The sequence below is a fragment of the Haematobia irritans genome, chromosome 3 (assembly GCF_050003625.1).
Source record: "Haematobia irritans isolate KBUSLIRL chromosome 3, ASM5000362v1, whole genome shotgun sequence".
NCBI lineage: Eukaryota > Metazoa > Arthropoda > Insecta > Diptera > Muscidae > Haematobia > Haematobia irritans.
Window position 1 is genome coordinate 13,998,331 of NC_134399.1, and position 25,704 is coordinate 14,024,034.

Below are 25,704 nucleotides of genomic sequence, written 5' to 3' on the forward strand. Positions count from 1 at the left end.
TTTTGGCAACAAAAAGTTTGTTAGCATCGAACGATAGCGATCGCCATTCACCGTAACGTTGCGTCCAACAGCATCTTTGAAAAAATACGGTCCAATGATTCCACCAGCGTACAAACCACACCAAACAGTGCATTTTTCGGGATGCATGGGCAGTTCTTGAACGGCTTCTGGTTGCTCTTCACTCCAAATGCGGCAATTTTGCTTATTTACGTAGCCATTCAACCAGAAATGAGCCTCATCGCTGAACAAAATTTGTCGATAAAAAAGCGGATTTTCTGCCAACTTTTCTAGGGCCCATTCACTGAAAATTCGACGTTGTGGCAGATCGTAAGTCTATTCATGATGAAATGTCAAAGCATACTGAGCATCTTTCTCTTTGACACCATGTCTGAAATCCCACGTGATCTGTCAAATACTAATGCATGAAAATCCTAACCTCAAAAGAATCACCCTTTATATACACGCAATATAAAATTGTTATACACATATATTCATGCATAAATATGTTTGTATGTACATATACAAATATACATAAACAAATGATAAAGTTATTGATAAGATAAGCAATCGGTCGTATTGGCTGGCGGGCTATTCTTTCCTCTATCACAAGACGAAGGCTTTTTGATTTTAAATGGATGTATGTACAGAAATATTTTTGTTTACTCCTGTCTAATGCTACTGCATGCAAATTAATAAGATGCCATCCAAAATTATTACGCCATTCTCAATATTGAAATGTCTAGGTACATGAGGAAGGAATGATATTCGTTCTTATGAGGCATTTCTAACATATTGGAACCAAATAGTTTTTAACGCAACATTTCATCTCATTTCATTATCTATTGATGCGACATATGTAATTTTTTTTCAAAATAAAAAAGTATACAGGTAGTGTCAGTTGCACAGCCAAAAGAATATGAAAAAGTCAGACGATTTTATCAATTAGATCATGAAATATTTAGGATTACTTATCCTTTACTCAAGCCCAATAATCGATCACTATTGAAATTTTCTTTGAAAAATCTATTCTCCTCAATTCCGCTACAACCGAATTAAGAATATTACGTAAAGTTGCCATATCATAGTGTACTGCCTAAGTGATTGACGTATTCTGTATGACCAACTGAACAACTTATGAAAATGAGGAATGATATTTTGTTTTAAACATTCACAAACTATCAGCAAACAGAAGAAACATACATATATACATACACATATCTCCAAACACATAGGGAATCACTGACAAGATTAAATAAAAATTAACAGGTGGCATTATTATTTATATGGAAAATGTATCTAAGTATTGAGAAAGATAAGAATGTATGGAGAAATTCAGCTATTTCGAAAAGCATAAAGCAAAATTATAGCAAACCCGTATGATTTTAGTAAATACACGATTTAAGAGAAATTTTTATAGGTTTTTAACCCATAATATTTAAGCATATAATGTTCATAAGCAAATATAAAATGTTTAAGATACACATATATGTTAGAACATTTTATGTTTGGAACTTCAAATATTCTTAAGTATAATTGGAGACAAACATATATTAATTTAGAAATTTCGTATAAATATATTATATGTTTAAAAATGTCAGAGAGAGAGAGAGAGAGAGAATACGAAAACCTCAATATAACACATTAAGAGAATCAGAGAAAACAAAATAGGGCGACAAAGAGAAGAATTCGTTTTTTTGGTTTCAATGTTTTAGAAGCTGGAATTTTGAATGTGCAAATAGTTACACGATGCCGTTCACGTACTTTTCAGCAATTTTAACCATTTTTGTCGGCTGTGGCTGACACTAAAGTTTAGCTTCCGGCTAAGCCGATATAAATTTTTCTATTGGGCGGCGCACAATTATCCATTATAAATTCAATTTGATGTCATTCAAATGGTAATGAGATTAATTATACAACCAAACTTACGATCAAATTTACATTTCGTTTAAATTTTCGGAGCTACATCTTTACAAAATTATTATAGCAATTTGATAACAAATACAATTATTAATATTTTTTCTGACTGAAATAAAAGTTAGGCTTAGTTAGAGTCGAGATGAGTCGACATATTCAGCGGCGGCGTCGACTCGCTAAAACTGGACGGCGGCGGTGGCGGCGCGACTCGGCAGCTTCATTCTCTGACTCTTACTCTCTTGCTAGTTTTCACTGGTTATTTTTACTGGAAAATTACGCGAACAGACCTACTATCGATATTTATTTTCCGATGTTGCTAATCCACACAAGCCTGGCTATACATATGTTTCATGGACGGTTAAATCAAATTGCTTTTTTTTATATTTATTAATACCGTGGTCACACTGGACCCTAATAATTACCACTTTTTTGTGGGATTATTTATTTGATGAAATAAACTGAACTCAACATAAAAAGTTTCTGGAAAAAAATTCCGATAGTATCGATGGTTTATTTTTTCCAAAAGAATCAATAGTTTTGTATGTAGCTCTATTCCAAATTAAAATTTTGTGATTTGCCCAATAGGCAGACACATCACTGTGGTACCAAAAATACCACAGCCAACAAAAACCTATGCATCTGGTAAGCTTAATGGAGGGAGTGAGAGAGAGAAAGAGAGCAAAAAGTACTTTACATAGTTGTTTTTAAGTGATAACATTGCAAGGAAAAAAGAAGGCCGAAAATGAATGCAATCACATTCAGGGGGGTGGGAGTATTATGCACTGTGCTGGACACTCCTTTAGAAAACACGGTAAATGTTAAATGTCATGACATTTATTATACCCTTACGAATAGTTCCAAAAAAATACTCGCGCATAGTTTGTCTTGAAGCACATGTGTATGGTGGTGGCCGACATACATATTTGAATTGCTCGATTTGTATTTTTCTCGAAAAACCAAAATATTTTAAATAATCAATTGTTTTTTAGCCCTTTTTTATTTTATATGATACATTGATCATTTAATAAAATAATACACTACAGTAATAAACATGCAGGTCTGATAAATTATATTAATGACGTGTTTCCTCTCGAACATATATCGACACAAAAATGTCAACTACAAATGCATACATATTTAAGTGCGTAAAATCAAACTGTCTCTTTTTGTATACAATTTCCATAAAACAATAACATCACATCTCTTAGCAATTTCTCTTAAATAACATAGTCGTTTGTCCACAAAGTGAGGTCAACAAAACAAAAAGAGAACCATTAAAACAGGGCTGCCAAATATATGAAAATTTCCTGTATGTAACAAATCATCTTAAAAAACAATGTAAACAGAAATTTTAAATTGGATTAATCATCAATTGAGAAACACTCCACTAAATCTTAGTTTAGAGTTTCTTCCATTTTTTTGTGATTTATTATAGCATTACTTTGCACTTTGTATTTTATATTCAACTTCTATAATTATTTTCCCAAAATATTATTGTGCACATAAATATGGGAAAATGGCATCCCTTTTATGAACACCCACTTTTATGGTAATTGGCATGAAAAATATTCGGAGAAAGAAACAACTCACAAAAGAATGAGCACATGTGCCCATAGACTATAGACTTCAGTGTTGCCAACTCCCCAAGGCCAAAAAGCACCAAAAATATATTATAAATTCTAACATACCACCTTGCACCACAAAATTAAATGCTCTACTAAATTTACTAAAATTAAATGCTCTAATAAAAAAAAAAAAAAAAAAAAAAAAACTTCCGAAGATGTATTATAGAACTTTTGTGAATTGAATTTTAAGAAGGTGGGTATTAAGATCGAGTTTAGCTGCTACAATAGTCATTTTTGCACAATTACAACTTCTTTAATAATTCATTTTAAGGAATATAAACTTTGTGAAAATTTGCTTTTGGCTATTCCCCATCAAGTTATAATAAAATTTGCAGCAAATATGCATAATTTTATGCCTTTTTTACTGATATAGTTTTCACTTTAGCGGCAAAACTCGAACTTAGTACTCACCATTATGAACCGTTATTCAAGTATACACTTTGATCAGTTTTAATGCTTTCGTCCAATTCATTTTGATCAGTGAACATCACTGATCAAAATATTTAAGTATGGAAGGAATCTATTGCTTATTTCAGTTTTGCGTGCTTTTGTGAATTTAATACAAACGTTTTTAATGACATCTTTACCAAATTCAAAAATTCGACACTCATCGCTCGACTTTCCTACAGAATACCCTAAATAACAATATTAATTAAAAAAATAATCAATACCAACTTCATAACAATCAAATTCTATATTTGGCAATAAATTTGAGTTTCTTCGGCTCTTGAAAGTCTAATCAAAATTTTTGTATCAATTAAACTTAATACTGTTCAAAATAAAAAAAGCACCAAAAGCACTAAATGAAAATGCCAGAAAGCACCAAGTTGGTGCTTTTTTTGAAAAGGCACCAAAAAGGCAATTTGGTGCTTTTTTGAAATCAAAAAGCACTAAATTTGGTGCTAAAAGCACCAAATTGGCAACACTGATAGACTTTAGATAGATGATCCACTATTCTCTTTAAAAACAATGTGCCAGTTCCAAAAATTAATTTTCTGACATTTCGTTTTGATTTTTTCGTAAAGAGTCGGTCCCAAACATTAATTTTCGTGCATTTGCTTTTGTGTTGATCGTAAAGAGCAATGCTGCTCAAAATTAAATTTCGTATTTTCGCGGTTTTGGTCACAATTTTTTGTTCAAATATGAACTTTTAATATATTAATTTATTTATAAATCCTCTGTTGCATCAAACACGTTCTAATTTTGTGTAAAATTGGCAAACTACAAAAAGGAAAACGAAAGAGATTGTAAGCGTGCTCTTATTTTTCTCGTTTATTCTTAATCTTCGGAACTGTCAAAAATAGTTTGACACTCATGGCTCATCTATCTAAAGTCTATAGTCTATGCATGTGCCAGCATTGTTGCTAGTGTGACTTAAAGAGAGACCTCCACTAGCAACAATGTTTGTATAAATAAAAGAAACGTAAAAACTGAATTGAAAACAAAAATACAACAAAACAGAGAATTACCATTTAATTTACAGTATAAGGGTATGGTCACACTGGGCAAATATTTGAGAGAAATAGAAAGAGATTCCTTTATTACAATCGTGGCAAAAAATGGTTTTTGCTGCTATTAGACACAATACTTGTATATCAAAAAATAATTTCGCCACAATCAAAACAATAGCAGGCTTGTTATTGGATAATATATTTCTAGTGGTGTTTTGTCCAAAATACCTAATCAGTGAGCTGGTAATTTCCGTATTAAAAATTGATTCACAATAGCAGTTTATTGTGAATAACATTTACGAAAATAAACATGGTATAGAGAAATAGCCATGGGTATTTTGTAAAAACAATATCACATTCCTACTATAGAAAAATACTTGTAACATACTTTACCCATTTGTCACATGCTTTAAATTTTACATTTATTAATTTAAGGCAATTTTTTACTACTCCATTCCTTTATGAAAATCCCTTAGTAAATTTCCTGTCCTTGGAGGGGGGGCAACTCTAAACAAAAAATTTCTGACAGTTCGATGCACTTGGGCGCTGGCATGGCGGGTCATTGTCTGTGCTGTGTCATGTTAGTACCATACTGTTACTTTTAAGTTGGATTTTGATAAGAAGCGTTAATCTTATTGGATTTGGAAAATTTAAACGCAAGGGATTAAATATTTTAATGGCATTAAAACTTGAAGATACCACAAAAACAAACTCCATTTTAGATAAGGATATACAAAATGATATTTGAAACAAAGCTTAACATTGAACAGAAAATTCAAAATGAAATTTATTCCCATAATTGTAAATATATTTTTTTAAACCCCTATCAAGGGATTTTGTATCCAAATATCTTAACAAAAGGAATTGTGTTAATAATTTCCAATGCACTGGTTGTCTGTCTCACTGAGCTTCCTTGTACAAAAACAAATACTCAGTATTATTTCTACAATATGACAATGGAAACGTTAATATTTTTCAAAATTGTTTATATATGTATGTGGACATTGCTCATTCATTCAATCGCTCTATATAGCATTTTTGTTTTTGCTCTTATCACAGAACAAAAAGAATTTATAAACGTCAATAAACTGAATCCACACAAACAACATAAGTGAATATGAATTGTATTAATTCAAGAGAAATAAACTGTGTAAGCAAAAATAGTTATTATAATGTCAATAATCGAATTCATACGAATAGACGATATTATGCATTAGTTACTGTTATAATTTTACTATTATTATTATTTATTTTTTAAATATTCAATACAAAAATTGTTGGGATCCAATTAAATTTTTAATTGCAACAATTATCTTTTCAATTGGCACCTGTAATTGATATTATCATTTCTGTGTCCAAAGAAATTCCAACTAAATATTAACTGGATTTTTTCTCTGTGTCGATAAGGGATAATGGGTACGCTGCACATTTTGTGGACTTACGGTATTATGAATTAATTTGGACCGGACATTAAAGCTGTTTACGTTAACAGAACAAAACTGTTGTTTTTGTAAAACTGCCACTAGCAGTTTTACTTTTGGGGGCAAAGTCCGTACCTTGTTTTCAGTGCTCTGTGATAGACGTGTGGTAAAATCGCTAAAGTGGCCATATTGAAAATTTTACTGTTATACAATTTCCTCTCATTAAAAATATTTACACCAAAAGCAACATTATGAAATGTTCTCCAGCCAATTAAAAAATTAATTGATTAAAATGCTTTGTGATAGAAGACGTGTGGTAAAATCGCTAAAGTGGCCATATTGAAAATTTTACTGTTATACAATTTCCTCTCATTAAAAATATTTACACCAAAAACAACATTATGAAAACAACAAATGATTAAAATTAAAATTTTTCAAATAGTCTTCCGATTATTTAAAATCCGTAAAAATAATTTAAAAAATGTGTAAATTTTTTTATTACGATTGGCCGAAATGATTCCTCATTGGAATTTGTAGAATTTTAAAGATATTTTACCTCCCCCCATAGCTTTCCAATTATGAGCTGGAATTTTTATTTATTTTTTTTCCTCTGTATTTATTAAAATAGAGCTGGGTTAGAATAAAAGTAGTTAATATCATCATAAATTCCCATAGTCATTAATAAGGAATTTTGAATATGGTATCGATTGTTGTAGAATTTTTATTCTATTCGATTATACATATACAGTCGAAGCTCTGTTTAACGAATATCCCATTTAGCGAAAATCCAATTTAACGAACGTCAAAATTCTTAACATTGAGTATTCTAAATAACGAACAATTGAACAAAATTTATGTTCGATTTAACGAAAAGGCTTTTAATCTTAAGAAAATAAACAACAAACAATAAGCAATATTTGACGATTGTGAGAATGGCTTAAGTCCTTAGGAAATGTCCACAAAGTACGGCATTCCCAAGATATTTAGATTCCATTAAAATGTTTGAAAACACATATTCAATGGCCGGGTAGCTGGTAAAGTTAGGTTAGATAGAGTGGCGAAGCTTCGCTATGGGAAATGGATCTACAACAGAACCGGTACAGGACTACTCCCTTGTGTGAATAGACCAATCCCAGTTCTGGCCGAAACGTATGGAAGGGACCGGTCACTTCAACACGGATTTGTCATTGACGGGGATAAATTTACACTGCAGGCCACGGATTGGACTCATTCCAAACTACATGACCTGGGAGAACTTAGTTGGACTAGACAGGTCCTCATGAACCAGTCTGGGACAAACCCTTAGGTACCGGTGTTATTTTGATCATCCAAATTGCATCAGAAAGAAAAACTTTTGGATTATGTTGGGCAATAGGTAAATATCTAGATCAAAAAAAAAATTAAAATAAAGAGAGTATAGAAATCAAAAAATTATATGAAAATTTAAAAACTACGACAAACTCGAGCACTGATACTAGTCCTGTAATAGGTCCGTTAGTGGCAATATTTCGTAGGATTGCCAGTTGGACAGGTGGTGAATTTTTCTCTTAATAATGAGTGCTACCCGATTCTATATTTAGCTCAATAACAAGGACAAGAAGATAAACTATGAAATACACAGGAATGTTAACATCATTAGTGAGAGGGATAAACTACCGCTGAAAAACTTTTTTGGTGCTCAGTCGAAACGGCAATCTAGCGTTGAGAGTACATCTATGCCGACAGGAACAGCGGAGTAGTGGTGTATGTAAGACGTTTTAGGAAGATGTTACTATGAACACTACCTATGCCTGGCCATTCTTGAAACCGGGCACTGGAAACAAATTAGGCAATTCGTCTAAGAAGTTAGAGCACACAAATTATGACATGGGTGTATATAGGCCCCCATACGACAGCGAATCTTGGATCCTCTTTTCAATCTAACCTAACGTAGATATATGAAGTTCATCAGGATTATTTTAAGTATTATTTTTAAGTGTCTCTGTGCTTTAATTTTTTCAAATGATTATGAATTTTTACTCATCTGGTAAAAAAAACTAAGATTTTCAATAAAAGTTAACATTTAATATTCCCGTTCGATTTAACGAATTTTTCTAAATAACGAAAGGGCCTGACAATATATCGTTCGTTAAACCGAGCTTCGACTGTATATTATGATTACCGGAGCATTAGGGCATGTGCCTATAAAACAGCTACAAAAACTTTGCGGCGTCATTTACTATTACAACTACAATTATTGCCTCCGATCTAAATTGTTTATAGCCCAGAGAAGCTTGTTTACTAAATGTCGTTCGCTGTCATTGTTTGATTAAGTACATGTGAGTGTATACAATAGTGTTGTTTTTTACTGAATATCAACAATTATTGCTGTATTTAATAAAAAAAAAAGTAAACGACGCCATTCTTTGAATGAGTAGGACAGTGACGACATGACATTAAAAAAAGTAGTTTTTGTTGCTACAACAAAAACATGAATGAGATGCTGCGAACATTATTAAATAAATGAACAAATATGACGGTAGATGATGATTTTTATACCGGACACCCACCCCCCGTTACAACTCAAATAGAAGGAAAGACAAACTCTCTCGTATCACATATATTTATTTGGTATGTATATATACTACATATGGAAAGACAATAACAAAATGAAAACAAAACAAAAATGTAACATATTTTGCCGACAATGGCAACAACAACGAATGTTGGCGACCTGTCTTCTTATTTTGTCTATTCGTATCTTCGCTTTTGTTTTGTTTGTCCCCCCCCACGCTGCCAAACTCAAATGCTATCACACACACGCACACAACTACACACATTTAATAACAGTGTGTGCTGTATATAACAGCGATCATACCGATGGCACACGATGAAGTTTTTCACTGATTTGTTTTTTAATGTAGCTACTTAAATTCATATACAATATTAAATTAATAATGAAATACCATAACAGTTTAGATATTTGAGCTTTAAACCTACACATACTCATTCACAAGTGTGAAGAAATAAAAACTTCTAAATGAAATTAGTAAAGAAGAGCATAAAACATAAGTGAAAATTCAATGTTTACCATACACGCAGCCCAAAAATAAATTAAGTTCTATTGTAGATAAGAATGATGAATACAAGCAAATAAAGAAATTTTATTGAAAATACTGCATCTTGGCTAGAACACGTGCTTTAGACATTGTACTAAATACTTAGACTTATATAAAGGCATTGCATGAAAAATTTTCCACAGCAGCATTGAGTACATATGTATATAAATACACCTAGAGAAAATTTTAAACCTTTAAGATATCAGACATTGATAATAATACTTTCCCAATATATTTTGTGCCATTTTCCTCATCAATATCAAGTCGGAACCAAATTTGAAACACGCTATTATTTTCACAAATTTATAAAGGATGCCACCATTTCAAAGTGCCAAGAAAATCTATCTTTGAAAAAAGTCCAAAACTAACGCTAACAACATTGTTTATTAATCTAATTACAAATTACAATTTATACCTTAGCTTTTTTCTATCAGTGTAAACGCGCAAGCACACAGAACTAAAACAAACTTGAATAGTAGAAAAAAATAAAGCAAAAGAGAATTCGAGTTTTGTTTTGACCTCAAATATTGTGGGTAACAATTGAGCAAGATAAAGAGAGCGCTAGAGTGGCGTGTCATACGGTGATGTAAACAAGTTTTATGATTTTTTATTGTTATTTATTGGACGAAAGAGTGAGAGATACTAAGAGGCCATAGCAGAGAGAAAGTTTTCAAAAAAAAAAAATACGCGTGCTTTAGCGGTACTTTTAGTTGTGCTTTTGCTTGGCATAGTATTGGAATGTACAAACAAAACAAAAAGAGTTACCACCGATATATTCTTAAATAATACAAAATCGTAAAACATAAGTTTTTTTTTTCTTCTAGAAAATCCTCTTTCAATAGAAACCACAGTTTGTAATATATAAATAAATCCATGTCTTGTTAACGTAGGAGGATTTTAATAAATATGCTAATGTGCGAATAACACGACACCGCAATGCTTACATATAGCCGCAGTAAGTTGACGAAATTTTAATGTTCAATGCGATCATCCCTCAAATATTTCAAAACAAAAAAAGTAAATCCTTATCTATTGATTCTAGAAAAATGTCTTCAAGCCTAACGTATGGTGTATAACTCAATCGGAAAATCGTGTTCTTCAAAGCATTGGAATACATGGATTGCCATGTGTAGTTCCATCTTAATTCATATTAAATTAAGAAATATTTTCAGAAAGTTCCCGATGCAAAAACGTTACATAGCGCATCGGTTTTCTGTTCTTTGTAATATAACACAAATTTTACTCATAGTTTTTCATAGTTTTTGCGAGAAAAAAAATTGTAAAAAAATAGATTTTTTTTACGAAATATTGGTAACCCTGTTCCAATAAAATGACGAGAATAGCAAATGCAGCAAGTTTTCACCAATACAAAGTAAGCAAGCTATTCAAGACAATCTTTTTACGTATGTACGTAACTTTGTTTTTGTTTTATTTAGAGTTTATGCGAATCGAAAGCATGATGGATACGAGGTGAATTGCTTTCAAAACACAATTTACTTAATACGCATTTGTCACAAGGTGTTGGTGGGGTTTATACTGGAACTTGTAGTGCCAGTTTCAGTTTAATGAAACGGCTGGCAAATGCTTGTAGATGTATATAAGACAATTTTTAGAATTATGTAAATTCTAAATTGTCTTTAATATTTATTTACTATATCAAAAATACCTTAAATATTTGTCTTTGTTAAATTTATTTTATCAAAACAAAAAATATTTATGTATGTAGTTAATAAGAAACAGTTAGCTATCCTAATACTTTCCCCAATAAAGATAGCTATAATACATTGAAACTGGTATTGGTTTTTAAGCTTGATATTTAAAGTTTAATATTAAAATCCAAGATAGTTGCCAGATCTTATGATCTCTGATCAATATACAAATATTTCCTTTTAATATGTATATATAATATAGATTTTTCATAAAAAATAATAAAGATTATCTTTTATACAAACACAGTTATAATTCAGCACTATTTTCCATACACGGATGAAAAAGACTGTTTTTCATATGTTTGGCTATAAACATTATATGTTTGGAACACACATTTTTAAACACAATATTTTTGAGTGCAAGCATATAATGTTCATAATCTAGCATAACATGTTTGGGACATATATGTTAATATGTTAGAACATATTATGTTTGGGACATAAAATGTTTGTAAATATAATATGCTTGGATGCAAACATATATTAATTTAGAAATAGCCTATAAACATATATGTGTTTAGTAGCTTGGAGCGCTATTTAACAGGGAGCAATATTGAATTAAGTTGGTGGTTGTTGCTTGTTATTACAAAATTAACATTTTACTTCTCCTTGGGCAATTGATCAGCTACTTCTTTGATCCTTACAAACTGTGTGGTCCGCTGTTCGAATCCCCGTCCGGCAAAAGGTAAAATTAAAATAAAAAAATCATACAATTGAATAATTTCTTCTACAATGTTTGTATTACAGAAAAAGGTGCTAAGAACTAAAAAATCTCGTGGAAGTGAGAAAGATGTGGGGGAATATACAATTGGACAGAAACAAAATTTTGAACATTCAGGTCGAAGACCTATGTTGTTAGCACCTATATTACCTGTTTATTTTCATAATTCATTATGATTGTAAATATATAAATAAATAAATAAAATTTTGAGCACAATATTGTTTGGGAGAATTTTTTTTAAGCATATATAATATTTTTGGGTGCAAAATGCTTCCAAACATATTATATGTTCACATAATAACATATTGTTTTTTGGAAGACAACATTATTGAATTTGGATGCAAAATACAAAATGTTTGGAACTTAGACTACCCAAACATATATTGTTTAGACCAATATGCTTTCAAACATATTATATATTGGAAGAGATCAAACATATAAATGTTTGGACAATACCCAAAAATGTATATGCTTGAAGCAAAATATGTTTGGGAGTATATGTTACAGAAGCGATTTTTTGTGAGCGTGTAGGTTTACGTGTACATATACACATAAGTAAATATAAACAAGTTGAAAAAAAAATATACAAGGCCGCAAAACAATAAAAAAAAAGAAAAGGTAGAAGCAAACAAATAAAAGAATCTAACACATAGAACTTTTTTCTTGTGTGAATGTCGTCACAACGACTATGATGCCGACTACGGCAACTCTGTTAAGTAGACTTTGGAAAAAGTATCTCACACTTTTCTCATTTTTAGAGTGCTTTGTTTTTTATCTATCTCACTGGGGGTATCCACAAACAATCAAAACACACACACACACACACAAACAAACACACCCATAGTATGGGCCGATGTACTCATTTAACGTTTTTGGATAATATACGGGGAGTATTTTAAGAATATAACCATGGCTTATCAAAAATTGTGGACATTTCAAAAAAAAAAAAAAACTACGTAAATGTCTGCACAAACTTTTTTTTTAATTTTGCCTTATATTAAATTTCTCTCAAGTGTTTGGCACTTTTTCATCCATGATGCCAAAGGAGAGCGTAAAGGGTAGAATTCATGTGTTTGTCATAATGCATCACAAAATTACTATTAATTGCCACCTTTGGAATAAGCATACTAAAACAAAGTTTTATTCATTTAAATTACACAATCATGGGAGAGCTTATTCCAATGTGTTTATCAATTTGTAATAATTGTTGTTATATTAATACTTTTTTTTTTATTTAGACACACATACTTATATACATAACCTAACATACCTACTTGTTATTTAAATCCATATTTTGTGTTAATTTTGCATTTAATTGTATATATAGACACACTTTTAAATGTTCTTATTTGATTTGCTGCTTTTGTTATTCCTTGCACTGAGTTCTTTTGTTGTAAAAAATTATTATCATTTACTTGTGTCAGGCATTTTGCTATATGTGTATATATTTTTATAAGCAGTGATTCAAAACCACATGTTTTTTCGCTAGTATTTGACTAGTCATAGAAAATTTGTGTTAGCTGTTTCATTTCTCTCTGTATCTCCACCCAATCAATATTTTTTCGCATACGAATTCTATTGATTGGAAAACACGTTTTTTTATGATATAGGTATAATATTTTAATATCACTTCCACAAAGTTCTTTTTCTATTTGATTTTTCTTTTTTTGTGAAATTGTCTTTGTTTTCCCAATGTCAATTTCAAATATTTTGTTGTTTTTAAATTCTTAGCACTTTTAACAAATGTATTTTGTTATATTCTTCAAAATAAAACGGAGAATAACAAAAATTTTTCTATATTTTTTAATATTTGGTTGGATTTCACAGCAATGAGTAGAGAGTTTGGTGATACGTTGTTTTTGCAACAACGACGCCTTTTGTAATGATTATCGTGACGGTCGTCGTTTGTTTGGAAAAAAATTTCAATTCATTTTGCGTTCGTTGTACGATATTCGTTCGGCGTTTGCCGTTGATTTAGTAGTAGTGTATATGTATGACGGTATTGTTAATATGATGAGTTGTATTGATATTTTCCCTTGTTATTATTTTCATCGTAGCCTTTGTGTTGGTTTCTTTCTGTTTTTGTCCCACTCACAAATATATGCATACGACGTTCATAAGCAAAGACTATTAATAAAGAAGACGTGAAATGGGCTTTGATAGTGTTAGTACTAGAAAACAGAGATTAATATCATACTTGTTGGAAAAGCGCTCCGAACTTACTGGTTTGATGCAGACCATTTTTATTTAGCTATTTTCTCCAACATTTCACGCAAATTTCTGTGTCGGTTGCACTAAATTATTAATAAAATGTTTCACAAAGTGTTTTTGTTCGTTTATGAGTTAAAAAAATTGCTAAAATAAGCGAATTAAGTTTTGTTACGAATGCAAAATGAAAAGAGAAACCGAAAAAAAGTTGCAACGTCTCATGGAACATGTATGATATTAATCTCTGTTTTTTCAAGAAAAAGAGGAAGAGCAAGCTTATCTCATGTCTTCTTTATTAATAGTCTTTGTTCATAAGTATAAAGACCCAAAAAAAAAACAAACAAATAACACTACCCAGTCAGTAGAACACAAAAACTCACTTTGTCACCGCCACCAGCAAGCAGGCAACTAGCTGATATTCTTCTCTTTATCCAAGCAAGTGGCATATAGTCTACCCCAAATTAATCACAACTACTACCATTGCCAACCGCACAATGATTCTCTTAAGAGAAGTATTTTTAGTTATAAAATCTCCCACACACAAACATAGAAATTATTTTCGGTTCTCTCACTTGTGTGATTTGTTTACCACTGAGAGTATGGTACTCTCAAAGAAGAAATAAGAAAATACAATAAACATAAACAAAACTCCACGTTGTTTAGTGCAAAGACTATTAATAAAGAAGACATGAGATAAGCTTGCTCTTCCTCTTTTTCTTGAAAAAACAGAGATTAATATCATACATGTTCCATGAGACGTTGCAACTTTTTTTCGGTTTCTCTTTTCATTTTGCATTCGTAACAAAACTTAATTCGCTTATTTTAGCAATTTTTTTAACTCATAAACGAACAAAAACACTTTGTGAAACATTTTATTAATAATTTAGTGCAACCGACACAGAAATTTGCGTGAAATGTTGGAGAAAATAGCTAAATAAAAATGGTCTGCATCAAACCAGTAAGTTCGGAGCGCTTTTCCAACAAGTATGATATTAATCTCTGTTTTCTAGTACTAACACTATCAAAGCCCATTTCACGTCTTCTTTATTAATAGTCTTTGGTTTAGTGCGAAAAAAACCAAACATCTCAATGAGAGTCTTCATGAATACACACGTATAGATATGTATGTACTTATGCATCAGTATGCGGGCTCTGGGTTGCCAAGTAATTCATTGTAGGAATTCCCTAACATCTTGAACGAACCCCTATGGTCAGGATGTTGTGATAAGAAAATGATATCTGGGTACCATTACTAATAAGAAGAAACATCCCAACAAACAATTTGTTTATAGAAAAATTCCGCAAATCGTTCTATAGCAACGAAATAATTTTAGAAAATTTTAACTAAACTTTATTACAAAATCCGATATCACAAAAATAAGTAAATATTTTTCGACAAATTCAAAAAACTGTATGTCTTGATGCGAAATTCAATATGGGTACGTTTGTGGTAAAATTTACAAATTTTAAGAAATTGTAAACTATTTTGTGGAAAATAGGAATTTAGTAGATTTTTCTGTATATTTCCCCCTTTAAGCTGAGTACTATGTTCAGTTTTCAAGGTGAAAACCAGCTTGTTTTCACGGTTACTTTTTTTAATTAATTAATTTTGAAATATAAAATTATTTACAATCAATTCCTTGGACCTTTTCCATCCATTATTTGGCAAGACTCGATCAAAATATAATCGTCTTCATAAATATATTTGTACTTTTAATTTAGTGTTTTGGTGAAAAACCCGAACATAGTACTCACCTTTATGTGTTTACTTCCCCCTTTTTTAGTTAGTTTAACTAGCGTACGCAAAAAATTATTAAAGTGAAGGAAATTTTCACGAAACATAATAATCTCATGAACTAAAATGGAGTTAAATTGGCTTTAGTGCCCCAGGGATTCACTTTATTGGACAAAATGTGTCCTCCATACTATAATATTATTCATCCAATAGTGTCACTATTCATCCTTTCGATCCATGTGACCGATCACAATATTTATCAATTTGTATCCTATTGGAAATGTGTTTTTTTTTTCTTGGTGATAAAAATCTCTACAAATTACATCTCAGTTTCAGTTTTTCCCACATCTCAAGTGATTCTTTACAACACATCAAATACTTTATTATCGTATTATCGGCCGATGGAACGATTAACCGTTGAGCCTAAATCCCAAGATTGCAAGGCTTGGTATTGTGCGTTAAGAGCACGATACCAAGCCTTGCAATGGACTGAATAGTCTAAGTGAGCCTGAATCTTAATCGGGCTGCCACTTTAACCTAACCTATCTCCCCCTTCAATAGGAACTTGGAAAAGATCCATTCACTTCCAAGCAATGCATATCTAGAACTGTCAATAACTCCAGTTTTCAGTTACATGCATTTTCTCAATCTTGAACTCTTCCCCATTGGCTCCTTTCTGTTTTTTTTCTAGAGATTCTTTATTGGCTCCTCTTGCTTTTGGAGGTTTCGTATTGCTCCTTCGCCGTATAAATCATCGCTTAGAATTCAATTCCAAAACTTTGCGGTGGCCTCTTCTTCAGTTCTTTGCAGAATGATCTGGCCCCATAACCAGTTTAAAAGTTTATGGTTTGTTGAAGAAAAAATATGTACATCCAGAGAAAAAATATGATCACCCCAAAAATGTTTCAAGAGCAAAATGTTATTTTTGGACGGTGAACATGGAACAGGTTTGTCGCAACTATGTTATTTTCTCGAAAACTATGTATATGATTTGGGCAGCCATGTATAGGCTTGTAGAGAAAACAACATTTTTAATACAAAAATTTGCTCTTGAAACACTTTTGGGGTGATCATGATCTTTCTCTGCGTGTATTTATTGAAAAGACAGTATCGAGTAATATTTCACATCGAACAAAACCTAAGGTTACTTGGTATAGAAAAGGAACATTATTATTTTTAACATCATCAACAGTTTTAATCAATGTCTTTGGCTTTAATTATTTAATTTTAATAATTGTTTTGAACGGCAGAGTATATAATTGTTTTGGACGGCAGAGTATATAATTTTCGTAACAATGGCAACTCTATTCAAAACGATTACTTGCCGAATACGGATTACCCACATAACATTCATAGAGAATTTTTGATTTATTTCTCATTGCTCATCACATAAGCCTTCGTTTCTTTCTTTGTTAGTTGTTATTTTGATGTCATATTTATTGTATACTTTCTTTTGCGTTACTTCTCAGTGAACATATCTGTCCGTGACTCACACAAGTCAACCGCTCTTCCTTCAGTTTTCCATAATAGACTTTTAAGTTGCGCCTCTTTAAGCTTTTATGTTTTTTTTTTTTAAATATGTTTACACGTAAAAGAAAAACACAAACACACATGCTATGCTATACACGGACATGTTAAGTGTATAGGTAGTTGTTAAAAACTAAAACAAAACAAAAAAAAAAAAACATATTGAGTGAGTACTCGCAAAGGAATATACAGTGCGTTAATTTTTTTTATTGACATTTCGACAACTTTGCCTCTAAGTTCTCTGTGGCAGTATTTTATTTGATTTTTCTATTAACAGCTAGTTCTTATGCAATTAACACTTTCTTCTGTAGTCAGTAGCATTCCAAAACAAGAAAAAAAATTGCTCTCAAATATTTCTATCATTTCTTTGTTTCTTTTTTTTGTAAACAAATAAAAGATTACAATTTGATACATCGTAGCGAAAACATGTTATAAGTATGTATTTTTGTTAGAAAATCTCTTAGCAATAGTTGGATTTCTAAAATAATATTAAAACGTAAATATACATATAACTAAAGAGTCTATACAGGGCTGCCAAATATTTGGAATTTCTACTTCAAAGTGGCGATTTACTATTAGCGTAAAGTTGGGTTGAGTCGCGCAGCCGCCAACCAGTTTTCGCCAGTCAAAGCCGCCGCCGAATATGTCCACTCATCTCGACTCAAAATTAGCCGCCAATTAATTAAAAATATTGGTTTAAATCAGAAAAAATTATTAATAATTTTTGTATTTTTTGTCAAAATGTTTAACTTTCCACCCAAAATCAGTATCAAGTTGCTATAATAGTTTTGCAAAAATTTAGCTCAGAAAATGTGAATGAAATGTAACAGGTTGGCTAATAAGTCCCCGATCTAACAAAGAAAAACACATTTTTTTTTGTCAAAATTCGTTTTTATTATTCAACATAGTTCCCTTCAAGAGCGATACAACGATTATAACGACCTTCCAATTTTTTGATACTACTTTGGTAGTACTCCTTCGGTTTTGCCTCAAAATAGGCCTCAGTTTCGGCGATCACCTCTTCATTGCAGCCAAATTGTTTCCCTGCGAGCATCCTGTTGAGGTCTGATAACATGAAAAAGTCGCTGGGGACCAAATCTGGAGAATACGGTGGGTGGGGAAGCAATTCGAAGCCTAATTCATGAATTTTTGCCATCGTTCTCAATGACTTGTGGCACGGTGCGTTGTTTTGGTGGAACAACACTTTTTTTCTTCTTCATATGGGGCCGTTTTGCCGCGATTTCGACCTTCAAACGCTCCAATAACGCCATATAATGGTCACTGTTTTGATGGTTTTCCCTTCTCAAGATAATCGATAAAAATTATTCCATACGCATCCCAAAAAACAGAGGTCATTACTTTGCCAGCGGAGTTTTGAGTCTTTCCACGCTTCGGAGACGGTTCACCGGTCGCTGTCCACTCAGCCGACTCTCGATTGGACTCAGAAGTGCAGTGATGGAGCTGTTTCATAACAGCTGCAAACACCGCTCAGAATCATCAACACGTTGTTGTTTTTAGTCAAATGTGAGCTCGCGCGGCACCAATTTTGCACAGAACTTCCGCATATCCAAATATTGATGAATGATATGACCAACACGTTCCTTTGATATCTTTAAGGCCTCTGCTATCTCGATCAACTCCATTTTACGGTCATTCAAAATCATTTTGTGGATTTTTTGATGGTTTGGTCGGTCCTCCGTGCTCATTTCACCACGCTTGAATTTTGCATATCAATCAATTGTTGTTGATTTCCCTGGGGAAACTCATTATCAAGCCAAGTTTTTGCTTCCACCGTATTTTTTCCCTTCAGAAAACAGTATTTTATCAAAACACGAAATTCTTTTTTTTCTCCATTTTTTCACAATAACAAAAGTTGCTTCACAAAAGACGCTCTATCTCACAAACTAATTGACTTACAGACATCAAATTTTGACACGAATCATTTGAAGGTTGGTACTATATAAAAATAATATGCATTTAATACTAGCGACGCCATCTATGTGTCAGACCAGGGACTTATCAGACAACCTGTTAAATGTAATTATAAGATTGGTTGTACAGTTAATCTCATTACCATTCGGATAACTTCAAATTGATTTTATAATGGATAATTGTCCGTCGCCGAATAGACAAATTTATATCGGCTTAGTGTGTAAATACAACCATAGCGATAGGCGGTAGGCAAACACTTATTTACGTGTATTTCTTATGGGAAGCCCAAAATCCGCGACGGAATACCGTGACGGCTAGCGGCGTGTCGCTAAATTAAAACTTATTCTAACTCCTTGGCGAAAATTGGTATAGTGTTGCCATCGCTTATCAATTTTTTTAACTCACCACTAGGAATCGCTGTTGCCTGGACACGTGTAGATTATTTTTTCGTGAAATAACTCAACAAATAACAAGCCATTGTATGTTTTTATTCAACTTCATTGTTTAATATTGTCAAAGCGTGCTGTATTGACAACAAAAACGCTAGGAAACGTGAAAAAGGGAATTATTCGCCGTCAAGCTTATTGTATTTGCCGTTGCGGCAAAAATGTTTCGCCTACCGCCTATCGCTATGGTTATATTTACACACTTAGCCGTCAAGCGCCGCCGCCGGAGTCAAAAAATTAGTGTCAGCCGCTGCCGACAAAAATGGGACGGCTTCATTCTCAGGTTGGGTACTAAGTTTGAGTTAAATGTGGGTATTAAGTTCGAGGTTAGCCGCTAAAATTGAAAATAATTCTGTAAAATCAGAATTAAATCACAACTTTTAATGCAAATTTTATTATAACTTGGTGTGGAATGATCCAAAGCAACAATTGAAAAATTTTATTTTCTTTAAAAGGAATTATTAAAGAAAAGTACCGGTGAAAAAATGCTATTTTAGAGCGATAAGCGTTTCAATGTAACCATAGCGATATGCTAACACTTATTTGCGTCTATTTCTTAAGCCCAAAATCCGCGACGGAATACTGTGACAGCTAGCGACGTGTCGCCAAATTAGTGTGTCAATACAGCAGGCTTTGACAATATTAAACAATGAAGTTGAACAAAAACATACAATGGCTTGTTATTTGTTGAGTTATTTCAAGAAAAAATAATCTACACGTGTCCAGGCAACAGCAATTCCTAGTGGTGAGTTAAAAAAAATTGATAAGCGATGGCAACACTATACCAGTTTTCGCCAACGAGTTAGAATACGTTTTAATTTAGCGACACGCCGCTAGCCGTCACGGTATTCCGTCGCGGATTTTGGGCTTCCCATAAGAAATACACATAAATAAGTGTTCGCCTATCGCTATGGTGTGTAACACTTAAAATCTATACTAATTCCTTGGCGGAAAATGGTATAGTGTTGCCATCACTTATCAATTTTTTGAACTCACCACTAGGCATTGTTGTTGCTTGGCCACGTGGAAATTATTTTGTTTTTTCTTGAAATAAGTCAACAAATAACAAGCCATTACATGTTTTTATTCAATTACAATGTTTAATATTGAAAAAGCATGCTGTATTGGCAACAAAAACGCTAGGAAAGATGAAAACAGGTCAATATTCGCCGACAAGCTTATTGTATTTGTCGTCGCGGCGAAAATGTTTAGCCTATCGCTATGGTTTATTTACACACTAATATGGGCGAAATGGGGATAGTGTTGCCTTTGTTTCCGATTTTTTTAAACTCACCGCTAAGCATTATTATTGCTAGACCACTTGCCAATTATTTTCATCTACGAATATATCAACAAAAATAAAAAAATAACATATTTTTGTAAAAGCTTTAAGTTAAAAATAAAAAAATAACATATTTTTATGGGGAGCCACCGTGTTGCAATGGTTAGCATGCCCGCCTTGCATAAACAAGGTCGTGGGTTCGATTCCTGCTACGACCGAACACCAAAAAGTTTTCAGCGGTGGATTATCCCACCTCAGTAATGCTGGTGACATTTCTGAGGGTTTCAAAGCTTCTCTAAGTGGTTTCACTGGAATGTGGAACGCCGTTCGGACTCGGCTATAAAAAGGAGGTCCCTTGTCATTGAGCTTAACATGGAATCGGGCAGCACTCAGTGATAAGAGAGAAGTTCACCACTGTGGTATCACAATGGACTGAATAGTCTAAGTGAGCCTGATACATCGGGCTGCCACATAACCTAACCTAACCTAACCTAACATATTTTTATAAAAGTTTTACATCCAATACTAAAAAATAAAAACACAAAGAAACTTATGAATTTAGTCGTTGCATCCAAATAATTGGCTTATCGTCACTCGACATGATTGTGTTCACCAACCAATGTGTAGTATTATATGAGTTTGGAAATTTTCGGCGGCTAGCGATTTTTCGCTACATTGAAATATATTTCCTTAGCATTTATATAGACATCGATTCTTAAGTTTTCGAACTCACCACTTTGCATTTTTATTTCCCTTCCACATGTTTATGAGACAAATACTGTATGTGTAAACGCATATAGATTTGTTTGTTGTGTATTTTGAGTGTTTAGCTTATTTTGGGATCATCTTTAAACAAATTGGTTTTATTCTATTCAATTAGATGTTTTTGCAAATTTGTTTTTTTTTTTTTTTTTTATTATTGTCCAGTGTTTTACCTTTCGCCGAACGCTTCGCCACTTGGCTATTTGTTATATTTTTATTTATAATTTTTGTTTAAACGATTAGTGAGCATTTGGCGTTGTTCCCAATAAGAGTAGATATGTCTTTGTATCGTCGCACAAAACAGAATAGCATATCAGACATAAATGACAAGAATAGTGTATCTAAGCGAATTGGTCGGTATATTTCTGGCATTCTTTTTTTTTCATTTTTCGTAAAGAATGCGTTTTGTGGTGTCGTTTTGTTGTATAACTTTCATTTTTTTGTTTTGTTCTTTTTTTCTTCATAGCTGTTCTTAGTTGACTCGTTCGTTTATATATATATACCCATCGCATTTCCACTTTGTTGTTGTTTTCTTTGTTTTTTTTTTAAATATTTTTTGTCAAATAAACTATTTATTTTTATCTTATCTTGCACACAGTTGCGAACCTAATTAACCGCATTAAAATTCTCTGTGCTGTATATACATAATTGTGGGGGTTTGTTTTACCCTCGTCTTACAGAAATATTATAAATAAAATTTTAAGGAATGAAATATGAAATATTCAATTATTATAGTTGAAATTATAAAAGAAAAAAATCAAGAAAAAATAATTACTGTTGCATTAGAATTATTTTTTTTTTATCACTTAATGCCGGTCTCTCAATATCTGCTTATTGTGTCGATAAAACAGTTGATCGCATACAAAACTTTTACTAATTGCTGATATATTCTCCGGAAATTGGATTTTTTACAATGTACTCAGAAAGCAACACTCCCTCGTTACTGGAGATAAAAATTAAACATTCTTCGGATCGGGGTTAGATATTTCGCTCTAACGAAAATTTCGCTCTTCATAAAAGAGCAAACATTATCGACTGTTTATAAAAGAAACACATGGCAAATTGTATAATTGGCACCCAACAGGAAGAGCTGCATAGCGAACTTAAATACGAATTCTACCGTCATAAAAATCAAATGGTTGTAGAGAAATTCTGAGACGATGTAGCAAAGTCCATATGTCTCTTGAAATCACGAACGAAGCAAGTTATCGACATGAAATTCGGCACAAGTAGATGTTATTGGAAATGAGCCATATCGAACCACTTAATTGTACTGCACCCAGATAAACCAACCCCCCAGATTTGCCTTCTGGAGCCTCTTGGAAGAGCAAACTTCATTCAATCCGGTTGAAATTTAGTATACGATGTTGGCATATGCCTCCTAACAATCATGTAAAAATTGGTCAAAATCGACCACGGTTGCCATAGTTGGTAGAAGTCTACCAAAAATGATAGATTTATTACTGTTTGGTAGGTTGGTAGAATTCCTGATGTTTTGGTAGTTTTCGAATATTCCTCTCCAACTAAGAGGTACTTCACAAATTTTCCACAGAAATAAAATGTTGATAAAATTTTATTTCTATAAAAAAATCTATAGAAATAAAGTTTTGACAAAATTTTCTATAGAAATAAAATTTTTACAATATTTTCTATAGAAATAAAATTTTTACAAAATTTTCTATAGAAATAAAATTTTACAAACATTTTCTATAGAAATAAAATTTTACAAAAATTTTCTATAGAAAAAAAAATTTTTGACAAAATTTTCTATAGAAATAAAATTTTGACAAAATTTTCTATAGAAATAAAATTTTTACAAAATTTTCTATAGAAATAAAATTTTCACAAAAATTTTCTATAGAAATAAAATTTTGACAAAATTTTCTATAGAAATAAAATTTCGACAAAACTTTCTATAGAAATAAAATTTTGACAATATTTTCTATAGAAATAAAATTTTTACAAAAATTTTCTATAGAAATAAAATTTTACCAAAATTTTCTATAGAAATAAAATTTTGACAATATTTTCTATAGAAATAAAATTTTGACAAAATTTTCTATAGAAATAAATTTTTTACAAAATTTTCTGTAGAAATAAAATTTTCACAAAAATTTTCTATAGAAATAAAATTTTGATAAAAATTTCAAAAGAAATAATATTTCCATAATATTTTCTACAGAAATAAAATTTTAACAAAATTTTCTATAGAAATAAAATTTTGACAAAATAAAATTTTTTTGGTTAAATTTTCCCCAAATTTTGGTAGATTATTTTTGGCTCGAGTGGCAACCGTGATATTGACCCATAATTGTATAGAGCTTCCATATAAACCGATTTCCTGATTTGATTTCCGGACCCTACTGGAGGGATAATTTTCGTCCGATCTGTTCGAATTTTGTTACGCGGTGTAAGAATGTGCTTTCTAAGAACCAAGCAAAAATTAGCCCATATCGGTTCAAATTTATATATTGCCACCATATAAAGTGACCTCAGATTTGAATACCAGATTCTGATCTTCCGGTTCTTGATGTTAACATAGGATTTCTAACAATCATTCAAAAATATGTTCATATCGGTCCACAATTATATATAGGTTAGGTTAGGTTATGGAGGATGACATCAATCCGTGGGGTGGATTTTGTTTCCACTTTAACCATATTGGTCCATTGCGATTTCTCCAACTGCTTTTCTCTTCCTTTTCGTGACTACTCCATTCCGTCCGGGTTAATCGGATCCTATTTGTGTAATGTCCCCTCAAATTTGCCTAGGTCCTCAATTTCATTTCATAATTATGTATAGCCCCCACATAAATCAATCCCTAGATTTGTTTTCCGGAGGCTATTGAAAGAGTAATTTGTGGCTAGAGTGATCAAAAACTGTGAACCGGTTTTGTCTCCTTACACCGATTTTCGTGAAAATCGCATTTCCGGTGGATCGATAGAACCGGTGTTTTCAAGGCTTCCACAAGCGATTATGGGTTGTCATATTCTCATTGTAAAATTGTCAATTGAATGTCACAGTTATACGAATATATCTGTTTATTTTAATGAACTGCAAATAGGTGAAACGTGTATTTGAATTAAAAAAATAAAAAATTGTGTCCAACTTTTAAAAAATACCCAATTAATTTTTTTCATTGATTTTTTGTAACCATAAAATTAGATTTTCCTTTCAAATTCACGTGTTTTTATGAAAACTGGTTGAACCGGGTTAATCCCACCCTATTTGTGTAATGTCCCCTCAAATTTGCCTAGGTCCTCAATTTCATTTCATAATTATGTATAGCCCACATACCTATAAAGCAATCCATAGATTTGATTTTAGGAGGCTATTGAAGGAGTAAGTTGTGGTTAGAGTGATCAAAAACTGTGAACCGGTTTTGTCTTCATACACCGATTTTCGTGAAAATCCCATTTTCGGTGGACCGATAGAACCGGCGTTTTCAAGGCTTCAACAACCGATTTTGGGTTTTCATATTCTTATTGTAAAATTGTCAATTGAATTTCACAGTTATACGAATACATCTGGTTATTTTAATGAACTGCAAATAGGTGAAACGTGCTTTTGGATTAAAAAAATGTTGTGTCCAACTTTTAAAAAATACCCAATTAATTTTTTTTCATTGATTTTTTGTAACCATAAAATTAGATTCTCCCTTTCAAACTCACGTGTTTTTATGAAAACCGGTTGAACCGGGTTAATCCCATCCTATTTGTGTAATGTTCCCTCAAATTTGCCTAGGCCCTCAATTTCATTTCATAATTATGTATAGCCCACATACCTACAAAGCAATCCCTAGATTTGATTTTAGGAGGCTACTGAAGGAGTAAGTTGTGGTTAGAGTGATCAAAAACTGTGAACCGTTTTGTC

General features: G+C 32.0%; 1 protein-coding gene across 4 annotated transcripts in view; it reads right to left on the reverse strand.

Annotated features, from left to right (window-relative positions):
* The window catches only part of CHES-1-like (Checkpoint suppressor 1-like), a 52,726-nt gene that overhangs the window by 15,413 nt on the left and 11,609 nt on the right, over window positions 1–25,704 (reverse strand). Inside the window, exon 1 of one of the 4 annotated variants that reach the window (XM_075300501.1) lies at window positions 13,214–13,902. The exons of 2 other annotated variants lie outside the window; for them this stretch is intronic. In XM_075300501.1, coding sequence (XP_075156616.1) covers window positions 13,214–13,230 — 17 coding nt within the window. In that variant the 5' untranslated portion in view covers window positions 13,231–13,902. Of the gene's footprint in view, window positions 1–13,209; window positions 13,903–25,704 lie in introns of those variants that run through there. One more of the 4 variants, XM_075300504.1, reaches the window with a different exon arrangement.